Source organism: Nannospalax galili, unplaced genomic scaffold (genome assembly GCF_000622305.1).
Source record: "Nannospalax galili isolate Female #2095 unplaced genomic scaffold, S.galili_v1.0 scaffold1157, whole genome shotgun sequence".
NCBI classification, from domain to species: domain Eukaryota; kingdom Metazoa; phylum Chordata; class Mammalia; order Rodentia; family Spalacidae; genus Nannospalax; species Nannospalax galili.
Genome location: NW_008340118.1, coordinates 133560 through 151191, shown reverse-complemented (window position 1 = coordinate 151191; position 17632 = coordinate 133560). Strand labels below are relative to the sequence as shown.

The 17632-nt window shown below is 50.6% G+C and overlaps 1 protein-coding gene across 11 annotated transcripts in view; it reads right to left on the bottom strand.

Moving 5' to 3' along the window:
* Positions 1-17632, bottom strand: part of Unc93a (unc-93 homolog A) — a 36744-nt gene that overhangs the window by 5366 nt on the left and 13746 nt on the right. For 9 of the 11 annotated variants that reach the window (XM_017798674.2, XM_017798671.2, XM_017798670.2 and 6 more), the window contains 5 exons: positions 15993-16118; positions 11706-11923; positions 10051-10186; positions 9311-9442; positions 2468-3116 (listed from right to left, as the gene is read on the bottom strand). In XM_017798674.2, the coding sequence (XP_017654163.1) occupies positions 2848-3116; positions 9311-9442; positions 10051-10186; positions 11706-11923; positions 15993-16118 (881 nt within the window). In that variant the 3' untranslated portion in view covers positions 2468-2847. Of the gene's footprint in view, positions 1-2467; positions 3117-7380; positions 7461-9310; positions 9443-10050; positions 10187-11705; positions 11924-15992; positions 16119-17632 lie in introns of those variants that run through there. The other 2 variants (XM_017798675.2, XM_029564511.1) reach the window with 2 other exon arrangements.

The following is a 17632-nucleotide window of genomic DNA, read 5'->3' as shown; positions in this document are numbered from 1 at the left end:
TGGCACTGGAGTTACAGACAGTTGTTAGCTGCCATGTGGGTGCTAGGATTCGAACCCAGGTCTTCTGCAAGAACAACCAGTGTTCTTAACCACTGAGCCATCTCTCCAGCCCTTAACTACTCTTTATAAGAAAGTGTTCTTATATGGAATGTTCAGCAGGTGCAGGAGTTTGTGGTTCTGAGCCAAGGTTCCACCTAAGCACAGGTGAAGCTTACAGTGACCCAGGGGCCCAACAGAGTTTCACCACTGACCCAACAGAAATGACAACCAGGAGCAGTTGCTACTTAATCCAGCATCTGTTTCAGGAGCCCTTGGAGAGGCAGCCTCCCCCCTTCCCGGCCCCCCAACTTCTTCAACTGAAATGGGTATTTGATCCCTGGCTGGAGAGATCCATCTGTCTGGAGTTCAGGATGGGGCCATTTCATGTACCTTTGGCAGAGTCCACAGGGATCATGAAAAAGATCCTTATTGGCCCATGTGCTCTCCACGTCACCCTAACCGAGGCATCTGACCTCCTTTTAAGCCATGCTAGCACACACACAGCTCAGGTGTCTGAGACTGACCCTCCCAAGGCACCAGGTGCTGTCTGTGCAGATTCCTCCTGACTGCAATGAAGTTAGTGCTCTCGTGGCCTCTGCCCCAGGACTCCACTGCAGGTTGACCTCCCTGCTCCAGCTGGCTGGCTCCCCAGGTTCACTCACTTGCACTTCCTGACCCCCCAACCCCTGCACCAGCCTCCCTGGGGTAGCAGTCCCCAAGCCATCTCACACCTGCTTACATGCAAGAGGTCCTCACCTTTCTACAAAATCCTAAATCTCCAAGCTGCAGGGAGTTCATGTGTCCTCTTGTAAGGGACTCTGACAGGGTCACTGAGAAGTAATACAGATGGCATACTTCCTGCTTCATGGTCTGACAGAAAGGCTTCATTTTTAATTCCAGTGGGGCCTCTTCAACTAACCTGCTTAGAGTCACATAGCCCTGAAGACGTGAACGATCAGCATTCTCTTTGCTTAAATTGGCCAGTCCAAAACTAAGGGCGGGAAACCACTAAACCCCTTAAAATCCACATTCTCTCCAGGGAACACTGGATTGTGGTTTCTGGGTCCCCTCTCCACTTGTGTAGAATGCCTTCGTTCTGTATGGATGTGTCTGTGTATGTGATTCTCTGTGTGCATGGATGTGATTCTTCATTTCAATAAGTTTGTTCGACTGTGGCCCTCTGCTGCTCTGAGGTTTGTCATGCCTTTTCATTCTTTAATTGGCTGAGAAAACGAAACCAACGATAACCCCTAGGCTGATGAGGAGGCCAATTCCAACACTCTGTCCCCATTAAAGGCCTTTGAATAAATATCTATTGACTTTCCAGCCAAATTCCATGTGGTGGGGCAGGGAGAAAAACCAAGAGAAATGGAGGAAGGAGGCATCAAATCTGAACAGGGGACTAGGCAGGGGTGCCAGGGGACACAGCTCTGTGGCAAAGAAGGAAGGACTCAGAGAAAAAAGTATGGCTGGCACTGCCACTGATAGGAGCCATTCGAGATGAAGAAGAAGAGACCCCCGGGTGATGGGCCAGGGCAGTGGCTGTGGGACGACCACTGACATGTAGGCACATGAGCTATGTATGGCTCCACCATAGACACAGCCTAGGCACCTGACATTAACATACAAGCCATGTCTAACTCCACCATGTGACAGCATGGGCACTTGGCATGCACAGCTGCATGTACTGTGTTTGCTCTCACCATGATGATAGTTGTGTGTCCTGAGTCCCATTTGAAATCCTTCTTGACACTTTGTAATGGCCCACAACATGCACAATCCCTCAGTTGATGAAAAGTGTGTATGTGTATGTGTGTGTGCGTGTGTGCACGTGTGTGTATGTGTGTGAGTGTATGTGTGTATGTGTATGTGTGTGTGTATGTATGTGTGTGTGTGTATGTTCCATGTGAGTCTTTAGAATAAAAGTTTGGGGCAGTAAATAGATGCATGAAATAATTGTATTTATTTAGAAACATCTGTAAATTTCAAGAGGCACAAAGGACAGTGCGGCTTGCCACTCTGTGAGGTATGTTCAATTGACTTTCTGTACCCATTTGTAAAACTTATCATGTTGTAAGTTTAAACACTCATCTATTTATAAGATTATGGTCCTCCCAATTCTTAAACACAACAGCAACAAAAACAAGACAAATCTTTGATTCCATGCAAATTTCAATGTGTTTCTTTACCGTCTACAATTAACAGATACTTTTATTACTACTCTTGGGGGTGCGGGGTGTGCACATATGAACATGTATGAGCAATCATGTAGAGACCAGAAGTCAATGTCAGGTGTCCTCCTCAACTGCTGTCAATTTTTTGTTTGTTTTCTTTTGAGACAGGGTCTCCTCCTGGAACTCACTATGTAGACCAGGCTCCCTTGAACTCACAGAGATCCGCCTGCCTCTGCTGGGATTAAAGGCATGTGCCACCATGCCTGGCCAGCATGCCCAGGTTTTTTTTTACATGGGTGCTAGGGATCTGAACTCAGGTCCTCAGACTAACCGTGACAAGCACTTGTCTAAATGAACCATCTCCCCCACTATAGTACCTAAATTTTTTATTTTTATTTTTTGGGTATTAGAATTGAATCCATGGACTAGTGCCTGCTAAGCAAGCATTCTAGCGCTGAGTTGCACCCCCCAGTCTTTTGTATATAATCTTGGTCTCTATGTGTAGAAAAATGGACTGATTGTTAGAATTGAGGAAAATACATAAAAAAGTAAAACCATAGGCTGACTTCGGGATGAGCCTGTCCCCAGAGTGGCTCACAGGAAACTCCCGAGTTCCGCAGTGGCTTGCCTGGCCTTACATTTCTGTTTGCATTTCTCCTTTCTCTTCCTGAATTGTCTTTTTTCCTGCAGCAGTGATCTCCCCGGTGGCCCTGGATTCCAGATACTCAACAGTCCCATAAGCCACCATGGTCAGACTCAAGACTGCCAAGAGAATGTAGAGCTTGACGCTCACGCACAGGAAGGAGCTGTAGCCAAAGGCAATGACGAAGCCCAGGGCCTCCCCCAGGCGGTAGTTGGCAAAAGCCGCTTCCTTGTTCTTCTCAAACAGAGCCCCGTAAAGAGCTGTGAAGGAGAGACTGGAATGAAAAATTTTGCGCAAGACCTCAAATGGGTGGGGAGATAGCTCAGTGGGTAAAGAAATGCCTGTGTGCAGGCATGAGGCCTGAATTTGGATTGCCAATGATAGGTAAAAGTTTTGGGCGGAGAGCTAGCGAATGGAGGATGAGGCACCGAGGCACAGATAGAACTCTCAGTGGGATACAGCTTTATTTCCCACGGGACACGTTTCCCTAGGGGAAGGGAAAGATGTCAGCCCACGGGTTGTGAGCTGGGACTTATATACGGGGGCTTCAGGGTGCAGAAGGGGGGGGGAGTTTTAGGGAAAAATCAAGCAGGGGGAAGCAGGAAAAGCAGGGCTTCTAAACCTGGCTCCGTTCAGTCTGCCAGGCAGGATCTGGGTCTGGAAGTGTTTACTTTTTTCCTCTTAAGATAAGGGAAAAGCTGCTGTGTTAAACAGCTCCTAAAATCTCTGGTTGTCAGGTAGAATCTGCTTATCTTGTCTTTGGAGTTCAGAGGAGAGGCAGGCTGCTTCTCAGCAGAGTTTGTTTCCCTGGACTTCAAAGGCCAAGGTGCTTATCAGCTCAGTTCCCTTTTTCAGGCTTCAAAAGTCCATAGGTCCCTGTTGGGGAGCGGGGAAGCTGCTGCTGTTTGGAACCCTAATAGCCAGCACTCATGTAAAACCCCAGATGTAGCCAGGGGATACCTTCAATCCCAGCACTCTCGAGGCAGAGCCAGGCAGTTTTAGTTCTCTGGGAATGCCACCAACACTTGGGCAGTGACCTAGCGGGTGATGCCCACTGCCCAGTGCTATAGCAGAGTCCGGGCCAATGCTGCTCTTTGGGGCTTCCGTTACCAACCCTGCAACTTCTATTTTTTAGCACCTTCAGCAGGTTTTAAAGACAGAACATTTTCATTTTAAACTGATACACACACGTAGAGACTTTCTGAAACTTTCAAAGTGAAAGTCCGGCTGAGGAGTGGGGCGTGAATCCAGGCATATGGCAGTCCCCAAGCCGTGGCATCTGTTTATCGGTTGCAGCAAACTCATATAGCCTAACTGCTTCTGGACAAAGCGAATGTATTGCTTTTGCTCCCTGTGATGGGGTGCAGCCTTTTGATAGATCGGGATGAGAGCTGCAAGATCCCACTCATGGTATGGCTGCGTAGCAGGTGGCTTTGGAAGGACAGGTGATGCACCCTCCTGATTCACCATGGCCTGTGCACACCCCAGACCATGGTGACAGCTCCAGCTAGCTCCTACTCACACGGTCCCTCTCTTCTTCACCAAGACCACCCTCAGCCCCCTTTGCACCCCTGCAGGCCCTGCTCTATGTTAACACTGACTTCCCACTATGGCCCAGGATGGAGGACTCAGGATGGAGGATCCAGGGTGGAGGACTCAGGGCGGAGGACTCAGGATTCAAGACTCAGGGTGGAGAACTCAAGATGGAGGACTCAGAATGGAGGACCCAGGGTGGAGGACTCAGGATGGAGGACTCAGGGTGGAGGACTCAGGGCAGAGGACTCAGGATTGAAGACTCAGGATGGAGGACCCAGGGTGGAGGACTCAGGGTGGAGGACTCAGGGCAGAGGACTCAGGATTGAAGACTCAGGGTGGAGAACTCAAGATGGAGGACCCAGGGTGGAGGACTCAGGATGGAGGACTCAGGGTGGAGGACTCAGGGCGGAGGACTCAGGATTGAAGACTCAGGATGGAGGACCCAGGATGGAGGACTCAGGACTGAAGACTCAGGGTGGAGGACTCAGAATGGAGGACTCAGGGTGGAGGACCCAGGGTGGAGGACTCAGGATGGAGGATCCAGGGTGGAGGACTCAGGGCAGAGGACTGAGGATTGAAGACTCAGGGTGGAGAACTCAAGATGGAGGACTCAGAATGGAGGACCCAGGGTGGAGGACCAAGGATGGAGGACTCAGGGTGGAGGACTCAGGATGGAGGACCCAGGATGGAGGACTCAGGACTGAAGACTCAGGGTGGAGGACTCAGAATGGAGGACCCAGGGTGGAGGACCCAGGATGGAGGACTCAGGGTGGAGGACTCAGGATGGAGAACCCAGGATGGAGGACTCAGGACTGAAGACTCAGGGTGGAGGACTCAGAATGGAGTACTCAGGATGGAGGATCCAGGGTGGAGGACTCAGGACTGAAAACTCAGGGTGGAGGACTCAGGATGGAGGACCCAGGATGGAGGACTCAGGACTGAAAACTCAGGGTGGAGGACTCAGGATGGAGGATCCAGGGTGGAGGACTCAGAATGGAGGACTTGAAGACTCAAGGTGGAGGACTCAGAGTGGAGTACTCAGGATGGAGGATCCAGGGTGGAGGACTCAGGATGGAAGATCCAGGGTGGAGGACTCAGTGGAGAACTCAAGATGGAGGACCCAGGGTGGAAGAACCCACAACTGGTAAGTATGAAGGCCAAGGGTTATCCTTTCAACTGAATGAGCATAAATGTCTCTATCCCTTTCTCTCTGCCAACAGAAGCTGAGTCCCCGCCAGCAGGAGGAGCCAAGGGACGGGGACGTCACAGTCAGAACTGCCTTTTCAGGAAACAGCCTGGGCAGGGCCACCACCTGTCCCTTTAGGAAGACCTATGAATCAAGACATCCTGAGGGAGAGGTGTTCATACCAGCTACAAGTAGACAGACAAGCGAAGGGACGTGACCCCCATTTGTCCATACTAGCAATGACTAGACAGACAGGTAAGGGAGTGGCTGTGAGAAACCAGGTGTCCACACTAACAACATCTAGACAAACATGGTCACCAGGTGTCTACTTCTGCAATAACTAGACAGTCAGGTGAGGAGATGCAGCAACCAAGAGTAGCCCGGCACCCAGCAGGGGATCCTGGAGCAGAACAGGGAGGCTAGGGAAATCCTAATGCATCCGCCCTTTGTGACCTGTGACCCATGTCCTGATATTGGTCAATGTTCCCTGGTTATGTAAGACAATTATCGCTGGGGCCTGAGCACAGGCTCTGAGCAGACTTGGGGCTGTCTTTGTAGCTTTTCTATGAATATAAGACCAGTGTGAACGAAAATGTTTATTTACCAAAAAAATCTGCCCTGCTCTCAGCCTGACCTGTCTGCCTCATCTACTCAGGGGACTCAGGTTGAAGGACTGAGATGCTGACTCCAGTCCTTGTTTGAGGAGATGTGGATAAGCAGACACAATCTCATCTGCTGGAAAAGATGGGTTAAATGAATGGGGCACTTAGGAGAAGTCAGACGTGATGCACTTATGAACTTGAAAACAGCCCCTTAGGCAGCTAACAGGGCAAAGTGTATTTTTAACCAAGACATTCTATAGAGTAAATGCAGTGCAGTGGCACGTGAGGGTTGCTATAGCAACTGTACTCATCCTCCCTTAGCTGTCAGACTGAGTGAGCAGATAGGCACAGATCAGCTGCTGGGAGGCTGGAGGAACGCCTGGAGCCTGCGGGGTATCCCACCCCAGGAAGGAGGGGTGAGCGTGCAAGTCCCCTGGCAAGCTGATAAATTGAGGGAGGTAATGACGGGCTTTCATGCTGCAGAAGTTTGACTGAAAGGGAGATGAGCTTATACCTTCCCTACGAGTTAGGGGAGTATTGTGGCCACATATGTTTCTCTCTCTCTCTCTCTCTCTCTCTCTCTCTCTCTCTCTCTCTCTCTCTCCTCTCTCTGCACAGAGATCAGAGGGGGACATCAGGTGTCCTACTCCATCACTCTGGGCCCTTACTTCCTTGAGACAGGGTCTGTCGCTGAAGCTGGGGCTCACCGTTCTGTTCGACCAACTAGGCAGCAAGTCTCAGTGGTGCTGTTTCTGCTCTTTCTCCCCAGTGCTGGCATTACAGGCTCACAGGGCCAAGCCCAGCTTTCGCTTGGATGCTGGGAATCCAAACTGAGGTCGTTATACTAGCGCATCAAGTGCTCTTACCCAATGAACCAAATGCCCAGCCCCACACAGTGCTGTTCTTGAGACGTGGCCAAAGCCACGGGCAATTCACCAAACTGGAAAGGAACAGACACCTGTCTGGAGGTGGCGTGGACTGCCGTGCTCTGGGGAGCTGAGCGGAGTCAGCTGCAGGGACATGGCTAGAGCTCCTCTCCTCCCTAAGATGGTTGTGAACATAGACTCCCAAAGAAATTGCTTTCCCTGCAACTGGTTTGTCTCTGACCAACAAAAAATGTACTTTTACCTGTACAAAAAGAGCTACACCGTTTCATTTTAATAAAAGTTCGTACCCATTATTCAAGGAAGTCCTTGATCAATCCATCCCCCGGACTTGAATATTTATGTCATCTATTGGGTCTTCTTAGGTTGTTTGCACAACAAAGGTGTTCTTTGAGGCTATCTCACAGAATATAAAGAAAGAGAGAATTAACACAAATATGTGTTTCAGAGGGAAAGAAAACAAACCCTTTTTATGCCTCCGTAGAGCTGCAATGGGGGTAACGTGGGCCATCTGCCCAGTTGCTGTCTTTGCCTTTGTAAATACTTTTGAAATTTCAATAAGCTCAGAAGTCAGTCAGGATGCATGGAGTAGGCCCTGGGGATGTTTTGGTGAAATCTCTCAGCCCTGCAAAGAAAGCCGTTTCTCTCATGCTAGTAAGGTGTCTAGGATTCCTAGGTGATCTGTCGTGAGGCTGGTTTGTAATTTTGGACTACCAAGGAAAGCTGGATTGAGTCTCTGATTACACCACACACATACACACACATACACACACACACACACACACACACACACACACACACACACACACACACACACACTGAATCCATGTGTTCCCAGGAGCAGCCCTGCAGCCAGCCAGGCAAAGTCCAACCGTTTGTTCCCAGCTACTGACTTTGATCCCAAAAAACTAGATTAAGGCACCAGCCAAAACACACACTTGTCATTTGCCTCTGTTTTCACTGAAGTCACCTGCGTAACTGACGCAGCCAAAAGGACTGTGAACCCACATCCCACATGCCCAGCAGTGTTAGCCTAGCTCTAAGACATTGCTTCGGCGATCCTGTAAACAGCACATTGGGATTACAGCAACAACTCGCTCTGGAGAATGTGGTCTGTCACCTGCAAGGTTACATGTGTGTACTGCGGCCATGCAAATGCAGACAGTTCCCTCCCTGGCAACAGTAACCTCAAGCTAATTTATGGATTTTCTTTAGTCAATGTCTAAGCCTGGATAAGTCCTAAGGAAGGATGGAATGGCACTGTCTCACAGAAGGGGGTTGCTTCTGAGCCACAGATGTCTGAAGGAACCCTCAGTCCCAGCTCACCAAGATCTGCCAGATACAGAGCCTCCCCTGCCTGGGCTTCAGGTGTTCTCTGGGGCCTTTGTGGGGTTTGTAGGAGACTCTGGCAAGGCACAGCCCTCCATCCAGCACCAGGACCCTAGCATTTCCCCACCTTGTCACACCACTGCTATTCCCTGCTGGCTCTCTTGGTGTTTCCCTGGTGCAGTCTGTGGGCCTGGTGGCCCCATTCCACAGCCCATGGGGATGATGGCATTCTACAGCCATGCCACCTTCCTGTCTCCAGACATGCCTGCTCAAGTAGTCTCTCCCAACCTCCTGATCATGGTCGCTAAGGGGGCTTTGGCACGTGAGTCTTCGCGTGGTCAAGGTCGTTTCTACGCCCCTCACCGATAGTTCTCCAAGCTCAGCTCAAAGGATTATACCCTTGTTCACAGCTCGGGTAGGGGCTGGCCCAGCCTGTGCTTCAGAGTCTGACCGTCCCTTCAGGAGCGTTAACGTCTGCCCACAGCTGCCTCCCTCCTCTATGTCTCTCCCTCTATCCCCTATGGCCCCATATCCATAGGACACAGGGTGAGCCACATTCCAATGTCCTACATCCCCTATCTGGATGCTGTATGAGCCCTCCCCTCCCTGCCATCACTCCCTCTGGGTCCTCTTTCTGTGCCGTTACTGAGCGCTCTAGGGGACCACCTTGTGCTGCACACAGCCAAGGCCCTCATCTGACCTTTCTGCGTCAGAAGATGAGCATGTACTTTAGACCTACAATGTGGCCTGAAGCCCATGAGGTTCCACCATCCCCAGCTCCAGTCCTGGTTGTTCACGGGGTTTCTACTAGTCATACACAGTGAGCTTAGAGTCCACCTGGTGCATGCCCTCTGGCCTGGACCCCCTCCAGACAGCTGACTGAGACCTAGGCACCATAGCCTGTGTTGGGCACTCACCATTGTTTTGTGTCTGCCAGACAGCATCTGCCATTCCCCACAGGCCAGGGAGGAGGAAGAAGATGGCCAGCTGGGTCGGGTGTGGGTGCCACACCAGGAGGACGATAATGCAGGAGAGGTGGGTGGCTGTACCTGGTCAAATGGAACAGAACAGGACAGTGGGTGGCTGCGTCCCTCTGATAACCTGTGCTGGGAACCAGGACCACCTTCACCCACTTGCGACCTGCTTTTCTAACATTTTCGTGTAGCGCTCTGAAACAGGGTGATTCAGGGGAACCACTGCACTTATCTATAAGCTGATGTGTGGGCATGTGACGAACTCTAAGGAGGGCTCTGGATCATGAGGACCCACGGTGAAATGTCTCCTCGGGGTGGGCCGTGAAACCTGAGTCCCTGCTTTGTGGCTGGGAGATACAGTGGGTGCAACCTACAGTCTAAACAACTATACAGGGAGGAGGAGAGGACCAGGAGCCACCTGAACAGTGACATCTGGGCTTTGTGACATCTTGCTCCTTGGGACTTTGTCCCAGGGGGCTCATGACTTTTGTGGCAGAGCCCTGTGCGGGGAGAGACATGCGCTCCTCTTGTAGAAGGAAGGCAGAGAGGGGTGCAGGGAGGTGGGAAAGCAGTCTTACAGGGCTTCTCTGTGGGTTCTTCTGCAACCCTCCCTCCCCTCTGTGCGTACCTCTTTGCATGGCACCCCAGCACCTGATGATCCGGCATCCGGCGCAGCAACCTACCCAGCCCGTAGAGCGCGGCTCTGCCAGTGTACTTGGAAACTTTCCCAAACAGCAGGGAACAGAGCGAGGTGGTGGCTGAGAAGCAGATCATCACGTAGCCCACAAAGTGGATGCCCAGGGCGCAGGTTGTGTAAGACTAGGGGGAGGCACAGATCTGTGTTAGTGATGCTTACGGGCCTCCCCGGGGTTCTAGTCTGAAGCTGCCATGTCACAGATGCCATGTCACAGATGGTGGCCCAGCGCCCATAGCTCCGCACTTGGGAAAGCAAGGCTGTGTGTGGGAGAGTCCGCGTTGGGCAGGAATGGACAGATGTCTGGACAAACCTCGTATTATTTGTCGTGTGTGCTGCCTGCTCTATCTCACATAGTTAACAAGGGCAGTCTTAACAGGTGTCATCATTTCCTATTTGGTCTACAGACAGCTGAAGGAGGTGGCACCTCTGTAGACAGCCAGGGGCTCCGCTGGGCAGCCTTGACACTTGGTTCCCATCACTGAGGAGCATCACGGATGACACCAGAAGATAGACTGAGGCATGGAGGCTGGCCACACTGGGACAGCTGGCTGAGGCACGGAGGCCACACTGGGACAGCTGGCTGAGGCTGGCGTCACACGACAAGTCTGATGGGGAGGGGAACATGCCCAAACAGGGAGCAGACTTTTTGTTTGTCCCTTTTTGAATCTCTTAAAACTGTTGCTGCTGAATAAGATCCAGGATGTCTAAACATTGCGTGAGGCACACTTGTCCTACGAGACAAGTGGTTTCTGAAAACTCAGACTTGGTGGGGTAGCCGCCATCTATGCTGCGATTTGGCAGGTTTATCTCTAGATTGAGGATTGGGGGTGAAGTGGGAAATGTTCTAGAGTGCAGGAGGGTGAGGCTTAGAGGCGGGACTAAGGGACACAACAATTATCCCAGCTTCGCCCTGGCCTCTGCAGCTAACCCAAGGCTACCACGTGCCCAGCGTGTACGGGGAAGGAGTCTCACCCTTCTGGGACTTGAGCCTCACCAGGCAGCACCCTCCTTTCCCCAGTACCAGGGGACAAAGCCTGGGGACAGATTTGTGATAGCAGACTGCCATGTAACTGTGACTGTGCCAGTCACTGGGGAACAGCCACCCTGGGTATCCTGAGTGCCGTGCTGCTCCGGGTGGGGGCTTCGGTATTCAGGAGAAGCGGATGGAGGCCACATGGATTTCTCCACTGGAACAAGTCATTTGAAAGCTGGAGAAGGAATTTCATTGATATTCACGAATTCAATGCTTTCCTCTATTTTTAACTGCAGAGAGGATACAGGATGAGATGCAGGCCAGCGGAACAGAAATGGCTGTTAACACAGAGCTGGTAACAACTGCACTTAACAAAACATGGACCTGGTAACAACTGCAGTTAACAAGCTCCGCCCTTTCTGGGGAAGACACCTGGTTAGTTGAAAGTATCCCCTCCGGATAAGAAGTCAGCACTCAGATGTGTTGAACATTACTTGGAAACAGATGTCTCAAATCACAGGCTTAGCCATTAGAGAGGTGGGAACACAATGTTCCTGATTCCACAGGGTGGGGGTGGGGCTGAGCAGGCAGCCATGGCCATGGGACACCCTCTGGTCCCTTTAAGTAGAGCGCAGGTGTACTGCACAAACCACGGTCTTTTCTCTTACCCTTGTGTATTCTCCAGAGAGGAACCCTTGCTGAAGGCCACTGTACAAGGGCAGCAGGATCAGGAGGCACAGGCGCCTGTCTCTAAACAGTGTGAAGGTCGACAGTATCGTAGACCAAAACGTCGGTGAGCTCAGCCTCTTTTCCCCTTTGGTCTCCAGTTTATCTTTCACAGGCTCAAGAAACACAGCTACCAAAAGGATGGCCAGGATCCCACTGCCTGAAAGGACACACAGGCAGAAGGCATCAGCACCAGCAGCATCTGATATGTTCCCAGCCCTCAGCCGAGCTAGGGAGACACTAGGCACACCAGATACACCGAGCACATCCGAGCCTCTGAGCCGAATGTCAAGCTATACTTGATCAAACGTGCATCGGATCTACAACTAACTCATGACTTTCAGTTTTCACAGGAAACCTGCACAGTGGGGGCCAGCATCATCCCACCAGCAGAGGAGACACAGGTAGCCTCCACATCCCTGGCCAGGCTGTGCTTCTCTTGTCCTCATCCTTCCAGAACGTTCTACCAGGAGGCAGCTTTTTAAATAAACAACAACATGGCCCAGCAGGGTACCATTGCTGCTCTTTTTGCTTGGTCCGAATCTGTCTGCCCAAAAGTCCTTCAGTAAGGATGAGGGAACTACATTCGGGTTCGGCCTGGTGCAGTGAGGATGCATGCTTTGAAGAAAATGAAAACGAAGGCAAATTCCCCCAAGATAAAGGACAACCAGGGAGGGAAACAGAAACAAAACAACAAAAAGCAAATTTCAAAGCTCTGTGTCAATCAAGATGAAACATGAAGGTCTCTCTGTGCATTAAATATGCTGAAGATGTCAGCAGACATTGTCTGGGCCAACCAGAGGAGCCGAGGGCAGTAAAGAACAAGCACCGTGCACCTCAGGACCTTTTACGGTGTTTGCCTTTCCAACCATTCAAGTGGGTTATCTACGCAAAACAAAAACAAAAACCCAAACTATTCATTTTACCCTGAACATCTGTACTTCTATAACTCCAAAATGCAATAACTAAAAAAATCGTATTGCTTATCGGCTACCTTCACCTCCCTACGTGGAGAACACATATTTATGTGGGTATTTTGATTTACACATAGGCCATTTTTGTCCCCGTGGTTTAGGGGTCTTTTGTGATGTGACATCTTTTGAGCACTGCTGGTTTTTGCTGTTTCTACCCTCTGACAAGGGAAGCTCCCAGGGCCCGAGATGCCCAGACTCATTCAGGGAGTGAGACTCAATCAGCAAGTGCGAGAGACTCACTCGGGGAGTGTGAGACCCGCACTCAGGGAAGTGGACCAAACTCCCTTAGTGGCCTATGGTCGTTCCCTTCTCCCAGAGCTGCTCGGGAGCTTCCTGACTTCCACCTCAGCCACAGGCACCTTTGCCTAGCTGCTGCCGTAGACTGCCTGTGTCCTAGCAGCTAAGCCTCACTGAACTGTGGGGTTTTACAAAGCCAACTCTCTTGTCAACTGCTTGCAGAAATGGTCCAACCAGTCAGTCCTAGTGCTCATCTCAAAGCCCCGTCAGCACACATTTACACCCAGAGAAGTACAGGTTAACTTCTAAGCTTTGCTTTTTGTAATTCAGCAACTTCTGTCCAAACGTGCCCCTCCCCTCCCGCGTCATGTTAGTACATTTCAGCGGTGCCTACTGGGTGCTGGGGGAACACAGCGCCGGCCATGCCATTTTGCATCTCTCTTTGTTTCCTTTAACCAAATGAACAGGTAGCGGTGCCAGGTCGCAGGAGGCACTCTCAACCTTTCCAGATGTTGGCGTGTATAAATCTTGGAAAACACGCCTGCTTTCCACTGACTGCAGGCAGCTCCTTCTCCATGACTCATCTCGCAGTCAGGGACTTGGAAGCTTGGAGTGGCCCAAAGGACACCACCATCCCCAACAAAAAGCAAGAGAGACAGCCTATGAGAGGTGGCTCATGGACTAGACCCCACCCCTCTAATTGGACATATGTGTGTTCAATGCCAAGTGGCCCAGGACCTCCCAGGGGCTTGAACAGACTGCATCAGGGAACTCAGATTCTGTTTTCTAAAGACATAGGTACCACAAGAAACTTCAGTATGAATGTCATGCTCAGAAGCTCTGAAATCTACTCCAGGAATACAGTGGCTACAACGTGAAATGTTGTGACCTGTTTTTCTCCTCTCTTACTTGTTTACACTTGTTTAAAAGGAGTCATAGACAGATTCCCCAGGGAAGTGGGATCAGAATAAGTGTCTCCATACTGCCTGGGTGCGGTCTGCTTACCAGCCCATGCCTCTGGACCTGCTACTTGGGCTGCAGTACTCTTCAGGCACCCAGATTTATACAATGTGTAAATAAAGCAGGGGCGGGGGGTGGGGGGTTGGGGGGGTGCCTGCTACCAGAGACTGTATTGAAAAGGGAATCTGTGGGTGTGCAACTCTGGGCATAGGGGAATGACCCATGGCCACATGTGAGGGACAGATGGCGGGGAAGGGCCACAGACTTGCAGAGAATATACCTGTCTGTGACCTGTGTTTTCTTGAGATCCAGGAACAACACCCTACAGCCGTGGGCCGAGTCTGACTTACTGCCTGTTCTTGTAGCTAACATTCCATCGGAGCTCCTTAACTGACGCTCTCTGTGCTTTTTTTCCCACTGCAAAGACAGCACCGAAGATTGCGAGGCCACGTGATACTCAAAGCCTGGATTATCTGCTGCCTAGCCCTGCCTGCAGAAAGAGCGCAAAGCCACCCCACACACCAGGGCTTCTTTGTGGCTGTCTAGGAATGGCAGAGGCTGGACAGGAACGCAGGCTCAGCCTGGTACTTTCCATAGGTCTCGGGTCTCTGGGAACCCGCTGCGGAAACGCACAGATTCCAGGCGAGCTGAAACAGCCGACACAGATCTGCACCCGCCCCCCTTCCCTACCCAAGTGATGTGAGCCTCACATTCCGGAACGTCTGTCTCTTGAGGGCATCCACAGCCTCTCATTGGCCAAGGACACGCTGCCCAACCTCCCTCTGAGCTTGGAATCTTGGTCACTCTCAACCCTCTCAGAGACCCTCCCTGCTTCTTCTGTGAACTCTGGAGTTCCTTGCAGCATGAGTGCACCCTGCGGGCAGGCCGTGTACACTTTTAACTAATCCTGTTTCCTGTCTGAGAGCTCTCATCACCGCCACTCCCACCTTTCCAGCTTCCTCCATCTCATCACCTGTTCCTCACCTTCCAGGCCCAGTGTGAGGACAACCTCTCTCAGCAGCACCCCTCAGCCCGATCCCTGGGAAGGCGTGACTAATTCAACTGGGGGCTCTGTCCAGAGCATGCTTGGGACCACATTCTAGTGAGCTGAATGTGTCTTTCCTCCTCCTTTGATCTCTAAGCCATTGAAGGTGAGGCTCCTGTGGACTTTGTTTCTAGGCTATGGGAGACCTAGCACTTTGCTCAGTGACAAACTCAAGCACTCCATGTGCTCTACCAACTTCCAGTGATTGCTCACAAGCATGCTCAGTACCTCTGACTTTGGGGTGATTCAAAAGTGACAAAGTGCTGGGGCATCTAGCTGTCTCAGCATGAAGACCAAACTCTGCAGAGTGTATGACAACGCCCCCTCCCCCATCTGACTTCCCACTCCCACAGCATGCTGGGCTCAGCTCACCTAGTCAGACCCTTGATCCATGAAAGGGACATATCTAAGGTCATGCTGAATTCTAAAACCCAAGATGACAGAATATACTTAAATATCTTTAAATATAGTTTGGGGAAATGTTTAAACATATCCCTTCAAAGGAGTAATAGATCTGGACATCTGAGTAAACTCAAGCATTAAGTTTTCTATTCAAATGAACCTGTAAGCACTGTGGCAACTTCCCGTGGGCCACCACTTTGGCCTTCAGAGCTCATGCATGCTCAACCCCTTGGTGTCCAGGGACAGACAGCCATCCTCCTCATCCAGCCCAGAGCCACCCTAATATTTCCTCAGAAGGAAAGGACAATTTTCAGAGACTGGATTGTTGACAGCTTGTACATATTTAATCCTCCTGTGTGTGGTTATCTCATAATGTTTATTATAGAGCACGGGAAGTGTGGTTAGGGAGAGGAAGGGGCAGAGCTTTTGATCTAAGTAGCTAAAATGTAAAGTGTTAGACAGCACTGGTCACTGGGTTTGCTTTCACAGATGAGTACCTGAGGCTGACCCAGCCCCGTACTTGGCAGGGGTTTTGCAATGCAGAAAGTTCACTTATGCACTGGGGGCGACAGGTCTCTCACCATGGGAAGAGGTTAGGCATTTGCACATACCGGTGTAGATGCCCAGCAGTGTGTAGATCAGCTGCTGGGAGGGGGGCTGGGTGCTGTTGCTGGCCGCTGTGGCCATCAGGCAGTCATTGGCTCCACAGGACAGGAGCTGTTCCTCTGAGATGGTCTCTGTGAAGTTAGAAGGGAGCGAGAGAGGTGTGAATGCAGGGGACAGGGCAGGATAGGGAGGCAGGAAGCCAGAATTGGAGTGAAAATGTGGAGCAGCAAAACAGTGAGAGAAGTCAGTATGGGCAGACCACGCTCTGCTTGGCCAGTTCACCCTCAGGCACGGCCTGCTGACCTGACTTTAAGATGCTTAGGGTAGGAAGCAGAATTAGGTCTCTGCCCTGCACAGCTTCAGAGAACAAAGTATGCTGGTTACATGCTTTTCTTTCCTGACCTGGTTGAAAGTTTTCAACTTTTATTTTTTTGTAGTGTTAGAGTAGCAAATAGCTCCATAAGTTTAACTGGACAAAACTACAAAATCTCTAGTCTATCTGTTGGAGGACCCACCTTTCCAGCTTCCCTGGTCACAACCCCCAGGAAGGAAGGGCCACCTTAAGTCATGCTAAATAGATGGTGGGTACCTAGTGGGTTAATGAGGTAGCAAACTCTTCCTGCCTGGAACCGCCTCCCAGCACAGAGCTTCTTGACCAGCTACATGCAGATCTCTGTGAGTCTGCCCCCTTCTCTGAATTTTCCAGAAAAGCATAATCTCTCCTTTTCTTCTCCAAATCCCTTTTCTGAACATGCGTTCTCTAAGGCTTTGGGCGGCCCCAGCATCTTGTATTTCTTTACTTTCTCTAAGGTCCTTCTCGCAGCCACATGTCTGACCCCCATTCAGGCTCTAAACCTGCCTGGCATCACGGCTTTCTTTCCTCCTCCCTCCATTCTCCTCCTCAAGGCAGCTGCCAAGATTACCAGCTCACCTACCCTGAGGATTTTTCTTTAAAATTCTAGTAAAATTGTCCTAAAGCTTTATTATTGGGTCCATTCTTAAACTTTTATAAATGAGACTAAGAACCTTCTAGGGTATGCTCTTCCTCCCTATTTCAATAGTTACTCCTATTTGAAAATATATTTTATTTATTATTATTATTGGGGGAGGGTGTTTTTGAGACAAGATCTCCCCATAGTCCCAGTTGGCCTGAAACTCACTATGTAGACCAAGCTGGCCTCAAACTCACAGAGATTTGCCTGCCTCTGCCTCCCGAGTGCTGGGATCAAGGCGTGCGCCACCTTGCTCAGCTATTTATTATTTTTATTTTATGTGTGTGAGTATATCGCTTGCATGTAGGTAAGTGCACCTGTGTTGTACAATGCCCACAGTGATCAGAAGCAGGTGTCAGATCCCCTGGAACTAGAGTTACAGATAATTGTTAGCCCATGTATGTGGGTGCTAGGAATCAAACCCTGAGTTTCTACTCGATTTGACCTAAGTTTCCACTGTGTCTTGGCTAAACTGAGTGGCACTGATCATAAGCAAGACCAGCATGCACTGATCTGTGGCTGCCCTGCCTGGGAGAACAGGTAACATGAAGGGAGAAAGCAGGTGAATGTCTCTGGAACCTCCTAAAGGTGCTTTGCCTGGCAGAGCAGGATGCAGGGCCAGGACAGAGGGAGAGAAGTCGTCTTGATTCTAA